The sequence below is a fragment of the Sparus aurata genome, chromosome 2 (genome assembly GCF_900880675.1).
Source record: "Sparus aurata chromosome 2, fSpaAur1.1, whole genome shotgun sequence".
Classification (NCBI taxonomy): domain Eukaryota; kingdom Metazoa; phylum Chordata; class Actinopteri; order Spariformes; family Sparidae; genus Sparus; species Sparus aurata.
In genome coordinates, this window is record NC_044188.1 from 17,561,692 (window position 1) to 17,578,602 (window position 16,911).

General features: G+C 40.6%; 1 protein-coding gene across 1 annotated transcript; it reads left to right on the top strand.

Annotated features, from left to right (window-relative positions):
- The first annotated feature begins 2,949 nt into the window (after positions 1 to 2,949).
- On the top strand, positions 2,950 to 16,836 carry foxn1 (forkhead box N1). The gene is made up of 9 exons (XM_030442885.1): positions 2,950 to 3,010; positions 9,298 to 9,451; positions 10,145 to 10,471; positions 11,600 to 11,695; positions 12,506 to 12,627; positions 12,799 to 12,895; positions 14,148 to 14,355; positions 14,468 to 14,902; positions 15,392 to 16,836. The coding sequence occupies exons 1-9, from the start codon at positions 2,994 to 2,996 to the stop codon at positions 15,694 to 15,696; spliced, it is 1,761 nt and encodes a 586-aa protein (XP_030298745.1). The 5' UTR covers positions 2,950 to 2,993; the 3' UTR covers positions 15,697 to 16,836.
- Positions 16,837 to 16,911: the final 75 nt, after the last annotated feature.

Below are 16,911 nucleotides of genomic sequence, written 5' to 3' on the forward strand. Positions count from 1 at the left end.
TACATAAAGCTAACTTTTAATGCTTAAGTACAAATATCAGATCCTTTTTAACTTTTGCTCAATTAATCTTTGATTCCTGACTTTTTATATTTCAAGACAATATCTTTAATTTTACTTATGTAGGCTGTGGCTTTTGGCTCCTTTTTACAATACTGCAATACTTACAATACAGGCTAACATCATTGATAATCTCTCCAATTAGCTAACAGTGTTAGCTTCTCCAGATGGCTAGCTTCTCTAAAAGGCTAACATCAGTGTTAGCTTCTCAAAAAGGCAAATATCAATCTTAGGTTCTCCAGAAGTAAAGCTAAAAATAGCATGCTAACATGTTGATGTTAAGCATGTGTAATTCTTAACATGTTTGCCATTTTAGTTTAGCAGGTTAGATTTGGATCCTGATTAAAATTCAGATTTTATTCACTCTTGACCACAAAGATGTAAGATGATTTGAAGGAATTATGTAAATGTTCACTGTAGTAGACACCTGGCATCAACACTATATAAAGTAATTCAGAGCTCAACTGTTAAAACCTTTTATTGTCACACTGCAAGACAGGTAAAACATCAGTTTTCAACAACAAAAAAATGTTAGAAATACTTTTACCTAAACTGTCCACTCATTATACATTCAACATTGTGCACCACAGGGTATCATCTGCCTACTGGACCAACAATATACTGTATTTAAATTAAATGGCTAGACTATTTATCTAATTTATTTTGTAATTTTGTCACAATTTAAACAAACCAAATTGAAACGTTTCGAGGGCTAGTCACTTGCATCAATGCAGTCAGGATACCGTTAGCTATGACATGGAGGTCTGCGCGACCAGCTCTCCTCTTGTACGGTCCAGTCTCGTGGTATCTCCTTAACGCTCTTGAGACACAGCAAACCTTCTTGCGACTGCACGTATGGATGTGCCATCCTGGAGGAACTGACTACCTGTGCAACCTGATCTATCTGCAGGTACCACCTCATGCTACCAGTAGTGACAAGGACGCCAGCATGACACAAAACTAGAGAAGAATCAGTCAGGAAGAATGAGGAGAGAGCAACTGTCTGTGACTGCACCAGATTAAAACGATGCTGCCAATTGCATTGATCACTGCAGTTATTCAAGCACAACTGTAGCGTTTAAATGTCATATAGATGCTGCACACAATCAGTGACATGACAGCAAGTACTTTCCATCAGTAACTAGAGTGAAAGCACCTGTTTTCACAGGGGGAGGAATCAGTGTCAAAAATAATATAATATAATAAGTTTCGTCCGACAGAGAGCAAAGCAGCAGTGTTGTGCAACTCTGTTCGAGTTGATGACTCTTTTAAAGCCAGTAATTCCAAATTCATTTCCAAGAGGGTGAATCAGATGTCGGCAGGTCGGAATTCCACTTGGATGACAAGACACTCATTTGAATGTTGTGCAGTGTAACGCACGTGCACAGATAGATGCATGTCAGTGCGAAAGTAACCTCATCCAATGGCAATTATCTGTGAGAGCTTTGAAGAAAAAAAATCTGAGGCACTCAAGAAGGTAATGATAAAAAGCCTTTATTGGTACATGGCTAGTCTAATAAAAACATGCAAACGCATTTCAGCCTAAAAGGCCTTCGTCAGGGCAAGGACAAAGTGTTTGTCAGTCAGCTCTGCTCATTGTTAAATAGGTGATCAGCAACAGCTGCTCAGTGTGAGCAGGTAGGCGATCACATGACCAGGATGACCTGCTAATGACAGAAAAAAAGGTCAGGGATGTTGCAGACTCTGTACAACCAAAAGGAAATCTGCACCACACAATTAAACATCATTGATTCAACTAATAATCAAAAACATGCATATTATATACATTCATGTAATCAATATTGAGCTTGGTAGAAGACTGAGAAATTACTTATTTCTCTCTCAAAGGACCTGTCTAAAAAACAAGAACTATTAGTTCAAAGAAAGAATTACAAAAAGGGAGAGAAATCCAGTTCACCATTCAAGCCTGGGTAATATGTAGCTTTCAATGTATAGATCCAAAATGACTCTCTTTGCAGAAGTTTTTTGAGCCTGTCTCCACCCCTGATTGCGTTTTCAATATGTTCTATACCTGATATCTTTAAAGAATTACAACTGCCATGATTTACATCTTTGTAATGAACAGCCATGGGATATTGGGGATTGCCAGTTCTTATTGCTTCAATTTACGCTTTGTTCTCCCAATATAAAAATAACCACATGGACATTCAAGTCTATAAACTACGTATGAGAGCTGTTGGAATCTGTTTTTTAGTTTTTGACCAAAGGGCCTGACAATTGTCTGATGTCTAAATTTATTTATGTGTGTTGTTGTCGTTGGGTTGAGTCCAGGATTGTTAAAACTTTGACTGGTGCACAAACAACACTGACTTGTGGTGATTAAAGTAGAGATAAGAGAAGCCCAGTTTTCTTTTTTTTTTTTTAATGACAAGACAGACACAGCTGCACATTGTGATATAAAACACCTATGAAGCTTTTTTTCAAGAAGATAATGAGACTTTCACTGAGGTTCCCCATTGGACTCTGTTCCCACATTACACCCTTCTCAAGAACTCCATCTTTGGTAGAAAGAGCCTTCAGCTGTAGCATCGCTCTGCAGAGGCCTTGGACTGTAACACAAGAGTTTATTCAATCTGTAATTAATCCTCTTGTCTCTGTCATTCTGCCTCACCCTCTCACTGAGGACAGAGTTTGTTCAAGGTATAGCTACGAGGCTAAGGCTGTTACTGTTTTCCTGGTTCAGTGGGAGGATAGGATAGGAATCTACCTGTACTGACATACCTTTACCCCCTTTTCCCTCTCTCACTTTCTCCTTTACCTCTCTACCTCTCTTACTGTGTGAGCCTCCTGCCCTTACTGTAAAAGTTATGGAGAGGAGTTTCAATTTCTCTCAAGCAAAAGGAGCATCTTAAATGTGCGATGGAGCTGCCCCATGGTTCTGAGATAAGTTTGACTTCCCATCCTGCAGAGCAACAATGAGCCTGATTGGTTGGTACGTTTTTTCATTTATGACATTGTTGGTTGCATCAGAAACTGAAATGTCCACACTGAGTAGCCTGCGCTGCTCTTGCATGCTTTAAAAGCACAAATAAACCGTCTTGTGTTTACTTGTGTGCACTTTTTTGTGTGTGAATACACAGCAGTTAAGTTGAGATAGATCACATTTACAGTATGACAGACTTCGCCATGGGCGAGCTCAGAAAACCAGGACACGGCGCCCGCTCACTGCCACTGGCTGTGATCACTAGTGTATCTTATGTCCCATTCAGACAAGTAACCATTCAGTCAGGCAAAGAAAGACTGATGGAAGGCGGAAGAGAAGGCTGCCAGCTGCCAATGACTGCACCAGTAGATCTTTTGGAACCTGTTGCGGCAGGTTTTTTGTGTCTGTATATCTTATTCCTGGGCTGGCCTAGGCAAGAGCCAGAGACACACACATACAGGCGCACGCACGCAAGCACACGCACGCATGCACGCACGCACGCACGCACGCACGCACGCACACAAACAGAGACTGAGGATGATATTCAGAGCTGCCAAAATCTAAAACCAGCCCATCAACCATTTCCATACAACATATTTAGAGAGCCAATCTAATAGAAGTGGCTCAGTGTCAGAGTGTATGGGCCACGAGGAGTGCAGATTCACAAGGGACGTGAGCTCAGATGCTTCAGGTCCGAGGTCTGAGAAAATCCAGGCTACAAATCCACAAAGAAGAGAGGGGGCAGCAATTGATTGGTGAGTTAATTTACAGTTTTATATATTTTTTTCTACATAAACTGCTGCAACATTTTTGCTCTTTTTGCTCTGATAAACATTTTATTTACACTCTTTAAAAACTTTTTTTTTTTTTTAAACTTTTGTCATGATGTTGCTGTCACAGCTGCAGGTGTTGACAATGCTTGAACTCTGTGACACTCAGCGGCAGCTTTCTCACGTCAAGTCTACCGGTAAAACACTGTAACCATGTTTTATTTTGACAATGAAGCCGAACCTGTTTATCTCATTTGAAAACTATAGACACGAAATCTTTTCCACTTCACAGACATTTGTTTTTATTGCGTTTGTTCAGTCTGCAGTAAGACATCTTTCGTATTAGAGTTAACCAAAATCTATTATCTTTTTGTTATGTATCTTTTATTGGTAGTATCATATTACTGTCTGGATCACAGACTGTTTTACACTTAATTAGTGTGAATACTACTTTGGATAAAATATATTTACTCTTAGATCCAGAATAGATGTGATCATGCTGCAACACTTGTCAAATATAATTATGTAATCACTTCATAATTTTCACACAGTTCTGGTAAAATAGCCAAATCAAAATAATTCAATGCGGTCATGTCATAAAATGATGTAATGAGATGCACTGTAATAAAAATATCTGACAATATCGAGGACACAGCAAAAATACTCCCACGTCTATTCACCATTTAGTGACCGTCATCAGATGTGGGCCTCTGTGCACGTAAAACCTTGGCAGTGCGAGTCACCTTAAACCAAGTCTCAGAATTAATCACAAACGATAAGAAATGTTATTGATGATGTTATGATATGATGTTATTTTAAAAAAAAATAAGGTCTTGAATCCTCGATGAAAGTCTAAAACGTGATCAATCCTGCTGGTTGTCGAGGTGACATCATTCTGACGATCCCTGAGAAAACGCCCCGAAACCTCAATGGTGGGAGTAGTACTCAATACCACAATGTAAAAGTACTCTATCACAAGTCATTCAATTATAATCTTACCGAAAAAATATATATAAGCATTATAATCAAAAGGTACGTAGGTGTCAAAAGCAAAATGTCAATCATGTTTATTATTTCACGTAATCAGATGACTGATACTGATGAATCGATGAACAAGCAGTGAACAGCGGTGAGTCACAACTGACTTACACAGTGTAGTTTGGTAGTTTCGGGCAGTGGTTTCTAACCAAAGGGGGTTCGTGGCCCCGAGGGTCACCAGATGAGTCTGAGATGGTTACTGAGAGAAAAGAAAGAAAAAACAAAGTGCTGTTAAACACCTTCCTATTTATATTTTAGACTTCCCTCTTATCTTTGACTTTGAATGAAATGTTGGAGAATGGGACCTCTTGGGGGTTCAAACAGTTACCTAAATGAAGCCATCAGAAAGGCTTAAAGTTGTAAACTGTATTTTATAATGTTTTATATGTGAAACATGATTTATAGTAACAAGTAACAAAGCTGTCAAATAAATGTAGTGCAGCACAGTAAGTGCACCATATTTCTCTTCTCTGGCATGAAGTGGAGTAAAGTGGAATTGGAAATATACAAGTGAAGTACAAGTACCCCAAAACTTTACTTACAGTGCCAGAGTAAAACTACATAGTTACCGCCACTTTGAAATGTACTGCACAATATGCAGTGGGTGAGTCAATAACACACAGTACTCCAGACTCCACATGATGCCATACAGGTTTGTGCTGTGCCCAGAAAAGTCCAAAGAAACTTTTGTTAATTCATCCAAACCCTTGCAGATTGAAATCAATATATGTAAACAAACTACTTCTATACTGCTGTGTCTACAACTTGCTGGCTTCAACTTTTGACATTTGTTGGCACTATCCCAGCCTCGCCCCTTTTTTTACGCTCCCCCTGGCTTGCCTCATCACAAACAACCAGATAATTTGCATATAATGTGAAAACGTTTTTGGCCAATGATGCAAGACAACACGTGAGATCAAATGGGTGGTGTGTGGTTTTTATGTCATGTTCCGTGATGGGGAATCCAGATAGAGTTCTCAATACATCACCTTCTTCATAAAGAGTTATGTGCAATAATGAGCAGCTGACAAGCAGCATTTTGAGCCAACAGGGATTTAGTGCTACATAGAACAAGAATAAATCCTTACACAGCAGTAAAATGATAAACAAATCAATACATTTAAAGAGTTTTTTTGAGCAATGAGTGTGTGTGGTAAATGTGATACTGGAAGAAGATCCTGAATTCATAATGTTAGTAAAATCAAAGTAAAGTAAAACTGAATTAAAATTTAAAGTTTTAACCAACCAAATGGATGTATCAAAGCTAGAAGTACTAATCAAACAGCAGAATTTTATTATTTACACCAACCTGTCAACAGCAATGTACAGCTGCAGCTGCTGGAAGTGGGGCTAATTTTTCCTTCCTGGAGCCATTTGGTTATTTTCCTTCTTTTTATTGTGTTTTAAACAAGCCCCCCCATTCTTCTGTTATTTAGCAGAATGCTGTAATGTTTGTTTTGCTGTGAAGCTCCATAAATGTTTTGTGGACAACTTTCCACCAGCATGGGGATGAGTTTGCCTCAATTTGGGTGAAGGTGTCCTTTAATGGCCAGTATGAATGGGGAGGAATGATTACAGCAAGCAAAACCTGTTTTCAATGTTCATACGGGCACCTGACTCTTGTTTTAAAAAAAAACAATTGTGGAAAATTGTGCACCCGCCCTTCAATATGGGGGGCACAGTAGGCTGAAATGCTGTCGTTCATCTTGCGGGTCCTATGAGTGAACTTTTCAGATTCTAAAAACTGAATCAACTGACATCGACAGAAAGGATAAGATCAAAATCACACAGGAAAATAACCAAAACTTAATCAGCTGTATTGTTTCTCCAGTGATGTACGTTGTCAGGAACAGCATGTCTTTGAAGAGTGGGTAAATCGCAGAAGCAGGAGAAACACACTTAGTAATTAGTACTTCTTACTTCGTTGAATTCCTCAAACATATTGGCTGAAGATGCAGAGACCGCTCCTAAGTTTTAAGTGCTGGTTACATCTCACGGTAGCCAAGAAAAGTGGGCAGGTCCTACTCTTAACTCGAGAACAAGGCCAGCATTGTTTGTACTGCACGGGGACAATTAAATTCTATTCTACAAATAATATGCGAATACAAATACAAACCAGCATAATAACCAGCAATCGTCTCTATTGATCCTCACAGTTGAACCCAATTGCTTGCTTTTTTTGCTCGTACACCATCTGTACGATATGCATCAGATATCCCAGAAAAGTGATATTTGTAAAACTCAAAAGAAAGTAAGTCTCAAGAAAAAGTTCAGTCTGTTGCGCCAAGAGTTTTAACAAGTTTTTCAAGGTGCGCCTGTGTTTCCTATAACCTCATTGCTGGAAATGACGTGTACCTGCTTTTCGCAACTGATGGGGGTTGGGTTCACGCTTAACTAATTTAACAAGATTTATGTAATTCTTGTTAACCCTCTCTGTGTGGATCAGGACAAAGAGGCACGACTTGGAAAACAACAAAAAGTGAAAAAATATTTTTTCTTCGTACACAAGATGGAATATTTGTTGTAGGAGTCTTCAAAGGGAGTCTGGAAATACCTTCAGAACCAATATATTGTTCAAAGGCTGGGTTTTTCAATGATTGCTGACCTATTGTGAAAAATAATGTTATACATGTGTTCAGTGTTTTATTATGAAAGGTGTATTAAGTCTATGTCCAAAATAGTCATAGATTCTGTCATTGTGCCACTTATGGAAGGAATTATTGTGTAAATGATTTATTCCCTGTTTGTTACTTTGAGAGCCGCTGATCTACGGAAACTAAAACAGCCAAAAAGACTTGTTTCTTTTCATGGTCTTAAAGATTAGAAAGTGACACACACGCACACACCACTGGTGAAGTTTCTACTTCCCTTACTGTAAGTGCATCCGTTCTGGCTGGTGGCAGCGTGTCTGTCAAGCAGAAGAGAGGATTTGTTGCCACCGTGGTGAAAAGGTGATCTCTCCACTTTCAACTTGACAATCTCACCTCCCTTTGATCTGAACAGAAAGAGCTGTGATTGCCTTCCCTCTCTCTCTCTCTCTCTCTCTCTCTCTCTCTCTCTCACACACTCTCTCTCACTCATACACACTACAGGTCAACCCTACTTTCTCTGCCTCAGCATTTTTTGGCTTTATGTGACCTAACAGCCATGGTTTGTTGGCAGTTTTAATGAGCTTGGTGTTTAGGTTACCTTCACCTGGAATGTGAGCCACGTGTCTGTCAGCTCCGCTGATATCGGATGTCACTTTTTTCACACTCGACCTCCGGCCCCGTGTACATCCACTAACGTCAAACTTTGGTGTTTTGATAAACCGGCACTGAAAATGAACTCAACGGTTCTCACGCCTGGTCTCATGCTGTCAGAGGACACAGTATAGTGTACCTTGCAGATTTACAAAACAATAATGACTCTAGATATGATCTCAAAGGATCAGTGATAATAAGTGCTTTGTGCTTCCTGTCATGTTCTAAGAGCAACATAAATCAAAAGTAGAATCATAAACATCCCCATTTTATGACTCGCATTTTCGTTTATTATCTGATAATAATTTAAGGTGGGGATGCTAAAACATTTACCTCTGAAGCACTGAAGATGACATTTATAGATGGCCCACAGGCGGAAAGTATGCCTATAGTATTGTACTGTTAAGATGCATAATGGCCTAGGATCAGACATTACATTAATTGACTGACTTCTTGCACAGAGTCACTCTGCCCTCTGGCTCAGATTTTAGACAGCTAGAATTACATTCAGCACAAACCTCTGCCAAGGCCCAGCAGTCCCCTTTTATTGAATCAAATCTAATCCACTATCAAATAAATTCAAATTCACTAGGTCTGAATTTTATAGGATCTGCAACAAGTTTTACTCACTCGTAGCTCCCTTCAAGATCCATGCATTATATAATTGATTATAAAGTTGAAGAAGTGCGAAAAAAACTCCTGGATCAGTCCATTTATCTGGATCAGCACCAAAAGTTAATGGGGTCTATTCTGGTCCGAGACCCATCCTCCATCCAAATCCTGTGGAAATCCGTACAGTACAGTACCGTACAGTTTTTGTGTAATTCTGCTGACAACCCAACAAACCGACCAACTAACGGACACGAAAACATAACCTCTTTAGCAGAGATTATCAAGGATCCCTTATATTCAAAGAGCATTTATACATCCTACAACAACTTTTTTCAAACTTACTTTTTCATAAACAGAAACTGCCTATCTGTAATGTAATGTAAAATTCTACACGGGCAAATGTTTTAACTTTGGCCAGAGTCTGTCTGTCTGTCTGTTCCTAATTGTAATGATAATTGAAAATGAGCAAACAAAATGTCCTATGACCCTAAGATTTGACTTAATCTTGCTAATTGATGAATGTTATCAATTTCAAACTATGCAGCTCCCTGTTGGGCCAGCCAGTAAGATACATTATCTCTTTGATCACAACTGGGCCATTCTCCTTTTCATGTTTTTCTAAATCTCTTTGCAGGAGCAGATTTTGGTGCAGAATGTCAGACTCCCAGCAATTTTACCCAGGCAGCAGCAGCAGCAGCAGCAGCAGGTCTCAAACATCAATCCCTCAGGCCGGTCTACACACCTGCGAACCCTGTGGGACCTCCTGCCAGCAGATGGCAGAATCACAGGTACTAAGCTGCCTCAGGCCTTAATGTCTGAACAATAACTGATTCCTCTGGAAATATAAAATCAGTTGCTGCAGTCTGTAGTAGTACAGACTGTAGTTGTACATGAATGGTGTGTTCAAATGAGAAATGTTTAACCTGCGATTGCTCATAATTTATCTTATGTGCATATGGTCAGTATGACGCTACAACAGCAGCCAGTTAGCTTATCTCAGCATAAAGACTGCGAACGAGGGGAAACGGCTGGCCTGGCTCTCTCCGGAGCTAAGCAATTCTGTCTAGTGGCACCTTTAAAGCTCACATACACATAACACATAATATCTTGTTGCAGTGACTTGTGCTAGCAGGCAGATTTTCTTACTTTTGGACAGAGCCAGGCTGGATTTCTACCCTTGTTTCTAATCTTTATGTGAAGTTAAGATAACCAACTGCTGGTTGTAACATCTAATTCCTCAGCGTATTTCCTAAGCACTGGAGGTTTATAACGTATGGAGGTATGTGAGTGTGAAAGGCTGAGACAGTTGTTTGTGTGGTATGTTTACTATGAGAGAAAGGAGATTTTGTGGCCTCAGGGGATTCACAATTGGCAGTTCCTTGGCCTTGATCCCAGCCCTGATTGAATTGTCAACGGTTAGCATTCATGGTAAATGACATGTGGAATAATTTGTATTTACTGTTTTAATGGTCATATCACAGGCAGATGAAGGCAGGGATGTCTGCTTCACCCAGCATGAGAGCAACACGTTCAGCATGAGGACCGCAGCTGTGATCAAGAGGTACAGTGATGATGAGAACCTTTGTTCAGGGTCAGAAACAGCACCAGGACGAGGCCCCAGTGACTCTGACCCTTTCCATTCGTACCAGCGACAGTTCAGTGATGGGGCAGTGGCGGCTGCAGGTCATCTCCAACAGTGCTCGTCGTCCCTCAGCTGTCTGCAGGAGACACACAGCCCTGACAATGGTTCACACAGCTTCACTGGCGGAGCAACGACATCCTGGGACCAGTACAACTGCAGCTTTCAGGTTGCTATACTCATGGTACACCGATTTAATCCCCATCAAACAGTTCAGTAATGCTTTGGGCATGTAGGTGCTGAGGTGCACGACAAAACATTTGGGTCAATGAGAACATATGAAAAATCTCTCTAATTTAAGTTCAATTGAATATTACTTGCAAAAATAAACGTTTGAGGTAGTGTATTATATTTTATTTACAGTTGGCTTGCAACTGAGACTAGCCGCTGAACGCAGTAAAGCATTCAGCTACTAATTCTGTAGTGCTGTAGGCTATAGTATTGTAGGCTACTGTACATGTTTCACTTTTCTTGCAGGCATTTCACCTCTCAACCGTGAGGCTTTGCCAGTTCTAACTAACTGGAGGGGAGTCGCAGGCTTTTAAACTGTGTGTGGGAGTGTCCTCACAGATTTGTTAAGTTCAACAATTTGATCATCTTGGCTAGAGAAGACTGATGGTTTGAAGGGAGTAAAATCATCCATCTTTGTCAAATTGGAATGACCATCTTTGAACAGAGGCAGTGGCCTACGATACACACCTACCTACAGTGCAGTACTGAGTTGTCACCCCAGACTGCTTAACAGCCATTCACACCTTGGCTCACCTAGCCCTAGCAACCCAACATGAAGGCCGGTTGGGTCAACGACCAGTGACCCTAACCTCTCTGAAAGTCAGAACTCACACGTGTCCTTAACGACTCTGTAAGGACACTCCCACACAGAGTTTAAAGTCCTGCAACTCCCCTCCAGTTAGTTAGAACTGAAGAAGCCTCTTGGATGAGAGGTGTAACAAACGTCTTCTATAAACTGAAACAAGTCCAGTCACCTACGATAGAGCACTTAGAAATACCATGACCCGGATGACTGAGAACTTTCATTTACATTCAGCAGCTAAAAGATTTAGCCTGAATCATCAAGTGGACAGACAGACGACTCCAAATTAATGATTATGTTGCTCTGAAACTGCAAATTTTTAGATGTATAAATAGACAACTGCTGGCTAAATGATATGCCCAATGAACTGTGTGAAATTATGCCAAGGAGTCAAGATTAGGCCCAAATTTGATTAATCACATAAAAACATTGTAGTCTAAATTGTTTCTTTTGAACGATTTCTTTTTGCCTCCTCATATTTAGAGTTCGAACACAGAACCACCGACTGTGCCAGCAGAGCCCTCCTGCTTTCTGTCTCAAAGCTACCAATCCTACGGCTCATCGCGCCCTCTACAGCAGGTTAGTGTGTTTGTGTGGCTAAACCGAAGGATATGATGTTTGTGTTACACAATATTTATGAGCAACAGGTACTGAGCTGCTGAATTATGTTATCACAGTAATCTAAATGAGCCAAGACACTGTCACCCAGGGGCACTGGAACTATTTTGTCAGACAGGATGCTGTAAATAGGTGGAGGAGCAGCTGTCAGACTTATTTATTAATGAGCCTGACCTAAACTAGAGAGTAAGATTTAAATCTACAAAGCATCTTATTATGTTGACAATGAAAAATTATGCATAGTCTTGTATTCATGCCCAAATAAAATCAGAAAATTGGCACAAAGTAATAGATGCTGAAATGTGCTTAAATGTACTGAAACTTTGACCAATGTGGACGAACATTTTGGATCCTGAGGCGGTGTCAGAGGTGGTTAATTAAAGCCCGACTGTAGGAATGAACTGTTAGAGGCATTTTTTTTACACATAATGATGCATCTCACATTTAACTTCACTTCATGTCAAACCTTTATTATAGATCCATGTTTCCATAAGCATTCAAATAGACAGTGTCACTCACACACTCACTTGTAATGAAGTGCAGTTATCTCATAAACACCTTTTAGTTGTAAGAATAACAGCCAGCTTAGAGCTTAAATCAATATTTCCAGCAGTAAAACCCTCCATGCCGCTGTGTTGTCTTTTTTTTTCTAACATCAGAATGAGTCATGGTTTTATGGACAAACATGACTCATCGAGGCTTTGACATAACACTCAGTCGTTTTATTGGTTTTCAGATTATTCATCTTATATATGTGTTTGTATTCTGCAGGTCTCATCTAGACTGTACACCAACAATGAGCAGCCCAACAGCTCAAAGTATTCTTTATCCACCAAGTCACAACAGGGGAGCACCACACCTTCACTCTTCCCCAAACCGATTTACTCATACAGGTAACTTCGCATTTCACCATATTTTTGTGATATGTTTGTATATGTGTACAATTCTTATGTGACTGTTATCTTTAACTTAAACAGATGGCATTGGTTTGTGCTAAAAAGAATATAAAATAGGAAAAAATATAGACCTTAAAACATGTAAAAATGTTTCCGTCCTGATTGCAGCATCTTGATCTTCATGGCTCTGAGAAACAGTAAAACTGGAAGCCTGCCGGTCAGCGAGATCTACAGCTTCATGACGGAACACTTCCCCTATTTCAAGGTATCACAGTTCATGTTTTCACCGTCACCTGCTGGAATTAACCCACTGAAAAAGTGTGGGATTTCAGTTACTTCTTATGTGGTTTCATCTCTGTTAAATGGCTTGTTCTTCAACGGTCATAAAACTGACATTAGGCTTCTGAAGATTGTCAAGGCTCTAATAAGCCCTGAAACATGAATTATCCCTCTTCTCGTCCTGTCGCAACCACTCAGTCATTATTCATAACATGTGATTGTTTGCAGTCTGACAATAAGCTAGTAATAATGATAATAATGTGTTGTTTCTTCATTAACTCTTTGTGACACCAAATGATACAAATGCTGATCAGATGCATTTAAGTGCATTAAATCAGACGTTTGGTTTCCCCACGTGGGTCGTGATGATGTGCAAACGATGCAGGATGACATTTGTCGAAACTGTTGAATCAACAAGTCACCTGTCAGGCTGTATAACTTTGTGAAAACACCCAAAATGTTTGCCTCTGTACTCGTGACTGCGATTAAATTATCCAGCTGCAGGGTTGCACTTCTGTTTGGGTCGTCATGTACATTTTTTCCAAAGGATTCCGCATATCTACAAATCAAATAAGTTGAGACTCACGTCTGGAAGGAGCTCAAAGACTTGCTGCCATTCATGTTACAGAAGGGGCTCTATAGATGGCTGCGCTCCAAACAGCTGCCTGTCACATTAAACCCAGGCTGCAGGGCCAGAAGAGAGATGAGACAGATAATTTCTGATATACTCGGGGAAGTTGTGGCACTTTCGCAAAAGGCACGAGATATATCTAAATACTTTCTGCATACTGTCAGGTATAGAGTTCAGTTCAGTTCAGCGGACACTTGCTATGGCATGCAGATATCAGATGTTGCAGATGGTGGAGAAATGATTACATGTTTTAATATTTCCTCCAGGCATGGTTGGGTATCGTGGTTAATGTATTTGGATTTAAGAAGTTTCTAACAACTGTCATAACATTTGGACACTGAAACGCAGTCGGGCGGTGAGTGAGAGCCTTTTAGAATAAGAATAAGAATAATAAAGTGCTTTGATAGACAAAGCTTCAGCAGGATACTCAGGAGGCGGTTTAACAGGAAGACAAAGTCTATCAAAAATTCAAACAAGCCAAAAGACACCACAATGGAAGATGCTAAATTTCTATGTAAATACAATTAAAAAGAATAAAAGCAGTAAAAACACACATCACGTGTTAATTTATTTTCTTCTGCATGTCTCCTTCCCTCTCTGCTTTCAGACAGCTCCTGATGGATGGAAGAACTCTGTGCGCCACAACCTCTCCCTGAACAAGTGCTTTGTGAAGGTGGATAACAAAAATGGGAACTCGTCCCGTAAAGGCTGCCTGTGGTCTCTCAATCCGGCCAAGGTGGAGAAAATGCAGGACGAGCTGCATAAGTGGCGTCGCAAGGACCCCATCAGCGTTCGCAGGAGCATGGCAAAGCCAGGTGGGTCCTCGGAGGAGGCTGATTTCTCTGGGAATTCATTACAATATAATATTAAAAGAGTTAATCAATCTAATTTGATTCAAGCTTTATTTGATGCACACTTTTTTCACAGAATGCCTTGATCGTCTGATGGCAGAGAGACCAGAGAAGCACAGGTCTCTGCCACTTTACCCCACTCCAGCGTTGTTATCCAGAGTGACTCCCATCTACAGCACCAGCTCGTCATTCTGCACCCCATCCCAAGTTCAACCACCCTGCCCATCCATTAATCATCCACAGTATGCCCATTTTCAGCCTCAGCTGCCCTGCTACCAGCCTCCCATGGCTGCTCACCCCAGCAAATCCTTTGCCCTCTACTCACCCTGTGGTGAGCCAGCCGCTGCTGAGAGCCTGAGCTCACCCATGGCTAGTAAGATGCCACCTCCTTACAACCTGCAGGCTGAGTACACTGTTGGCCTGAGGAGCATGCAGGACTTCATGAATGAGGGAGACACCGGTTATGACATCGACACGCTCAACCCCAGTCTGACGGACCTGCAGCTGCAAGGTATGAAACTCAGATAAAGGCAATATTATTGGTAGAAAACAAGCAGGTTCAACTTCGTCCGCCGTCTGCACATAGTTTCCTTAGATATCGACAGAAACATGAGCGTTGATATGATCAGTGGATATTAGCTTTTAAGACAGATCACGGATCTGTAGGCTGATACCTCAATTAAATGTTCCTATCCAGCCAATAGAGGCAACACTTTTCTTGCTCTTTAGTTGTGATTTTGGTGTTGTTTTCACGGTGCAGCAAGAGCAGAAATGTTAAATCAGTTTCCAATCATCCTGACTTTCATGTTTTGTTTGCTGAATTGTCTTTATTCTCTAATCATGTTCGAAAACCCTGCATAATTTATTTGAGGAGTGATGGATTTGCAACAGGAGAAAAATGCTATCAGACAGTAAATTCCTGTGTGACTGTAACAGCTTTTGTTGTTTTTCTGTTGGCTAATGAATCCTGAACACCTCTCGTACTTTTTCATTTTCTCAGGTAACTTATGGGAGGAGTTAAGAAAGGACAGCCTGGTTTCGGATCCACAGGTCACCACCACGACACTGTCCTCCGCCTCTGCCCTCCAGGAAGTCGAGAACAGCTACATGCAGGTCTCACCTCCTCTTACTGGGCGACGGAAATCGTGCGAGTATGAGGACGAGGACAAGGACGAAAACACAGACAGAGGACAAAATTTTGAGCAGAATGGCTGCTTGAACGGGCTGCATCCTGTGGTTTATTCAGGAGTGGAGAGTTTGGCAGGGTATCTGACCTCCTGCACCACGTCCATCTCCTTAATGTAAAGACCTGACTCTTTCACTTCCCCCGAGCCATCCGAGAGATCTGTAGTAACCAGAATGGGGAGTGTTACTGCAGGCAACTTCAAGCCACAGTATTAGAATTAGCAATCAGTAGCATTAACTTTGATGTAAAACAAAAAAACAAACAAAAAAAAAAAGTATTCTTGTTGAATATTTTGTTTGCATGTTTCAGCACACTTTTAAGCATTACTTTTCCTGCATTATTTTACATTTGCAACAGCATCTGATATATCTCATTTTGAATAAAGGAACGCTATTAATTTTGATAAAAAAAGTAATGATTAATATTGTAATTACATTTCTTATTGAAACCTATATTGTTACGTGTATTTTGAATTAAGCTTGTTAAACGGTCTTGCATTTATATAGAGCTTTTTTCCAGTACTCAAAGCACTTCACATTATTTGCCACATTCACCCATTCATACACTGATGGCGGAGGCCACAGTGCCAAACTGCACATCAGGAACAATTTGGGGTCTCAGTATTTTGCTCAAGGACACTTAGACACGCAGCCCAGACCAGCCCAGGGGAGCCTGGATTCAAACCAGCGACCTTCCGATCACTCGACGACCTGCTCTACCCGCAGAGCTACATGAGGTTTGGGAGCCGATTTGAATTAAAAAAGCTAATTATTGAATCTGCAGCTGTACGGAGCTTTATAGTGAGTTTCAGCTCTGCAACTTTACTGGTTTGGTTCACTCTCCACACTCTCATGGTGTGTGAAGGCAGCTGTTTGCATCAAAAAAGCTCTAAAAAAAAGAGCACTGCAACTTATTGTAGATTTTAGTCATGGGCTCGGCAAAGACAAGAGCTTCATTTGATAATAAAGTGTAATAACGTGCCATCCTGGTGGATGATGACTGGTGGGGTCACAGCAACAATGCAGTAGGACTGTTGTCACAGAAGATGGCAGCAAAGACAATCAGTGAGCTGCAGCTTGTCCTCATGAGGAGCTGTCTTCTGACGCAACAGTCACATCTTTTACGACCTGTTCGCCATTCTTCATCTACATCATACGCCATCTGCAAGCTTTACATGGCATGCTTTATTTTAGAACTCCGGTTTGCTGCTTTTGTAACAGCTGCTTTTGTAAAAATGTTGTGGTTAACCGATTCAAGAGTGTTGTTTTTAAATAAATCTAAAAGGTTTCCGTCTGCAACTGTCTGTTTGAATTCTTCGTGTCAGACATGAATCA

Excerpts from the sequence above, each read along its gene's own strand:
- foxn1 (XM_030442885.1), top strand. Across the intron at positions 12,896-14,147 it reads AACACTTCCCCTATTTCAAG|ACAGCTCCTGATGGATGGAA; the intron begins GTATCACAGTTC and ends CTCTGCTTTCAG. Across the intron at positions 14,356-14,467 it reads CAGGAGCATGGCAAAGCCAG|AATGCCTTGATCGTCTGATG; the intron begins GTGGGTCCTCGG and ends CTTTTTTCACAG.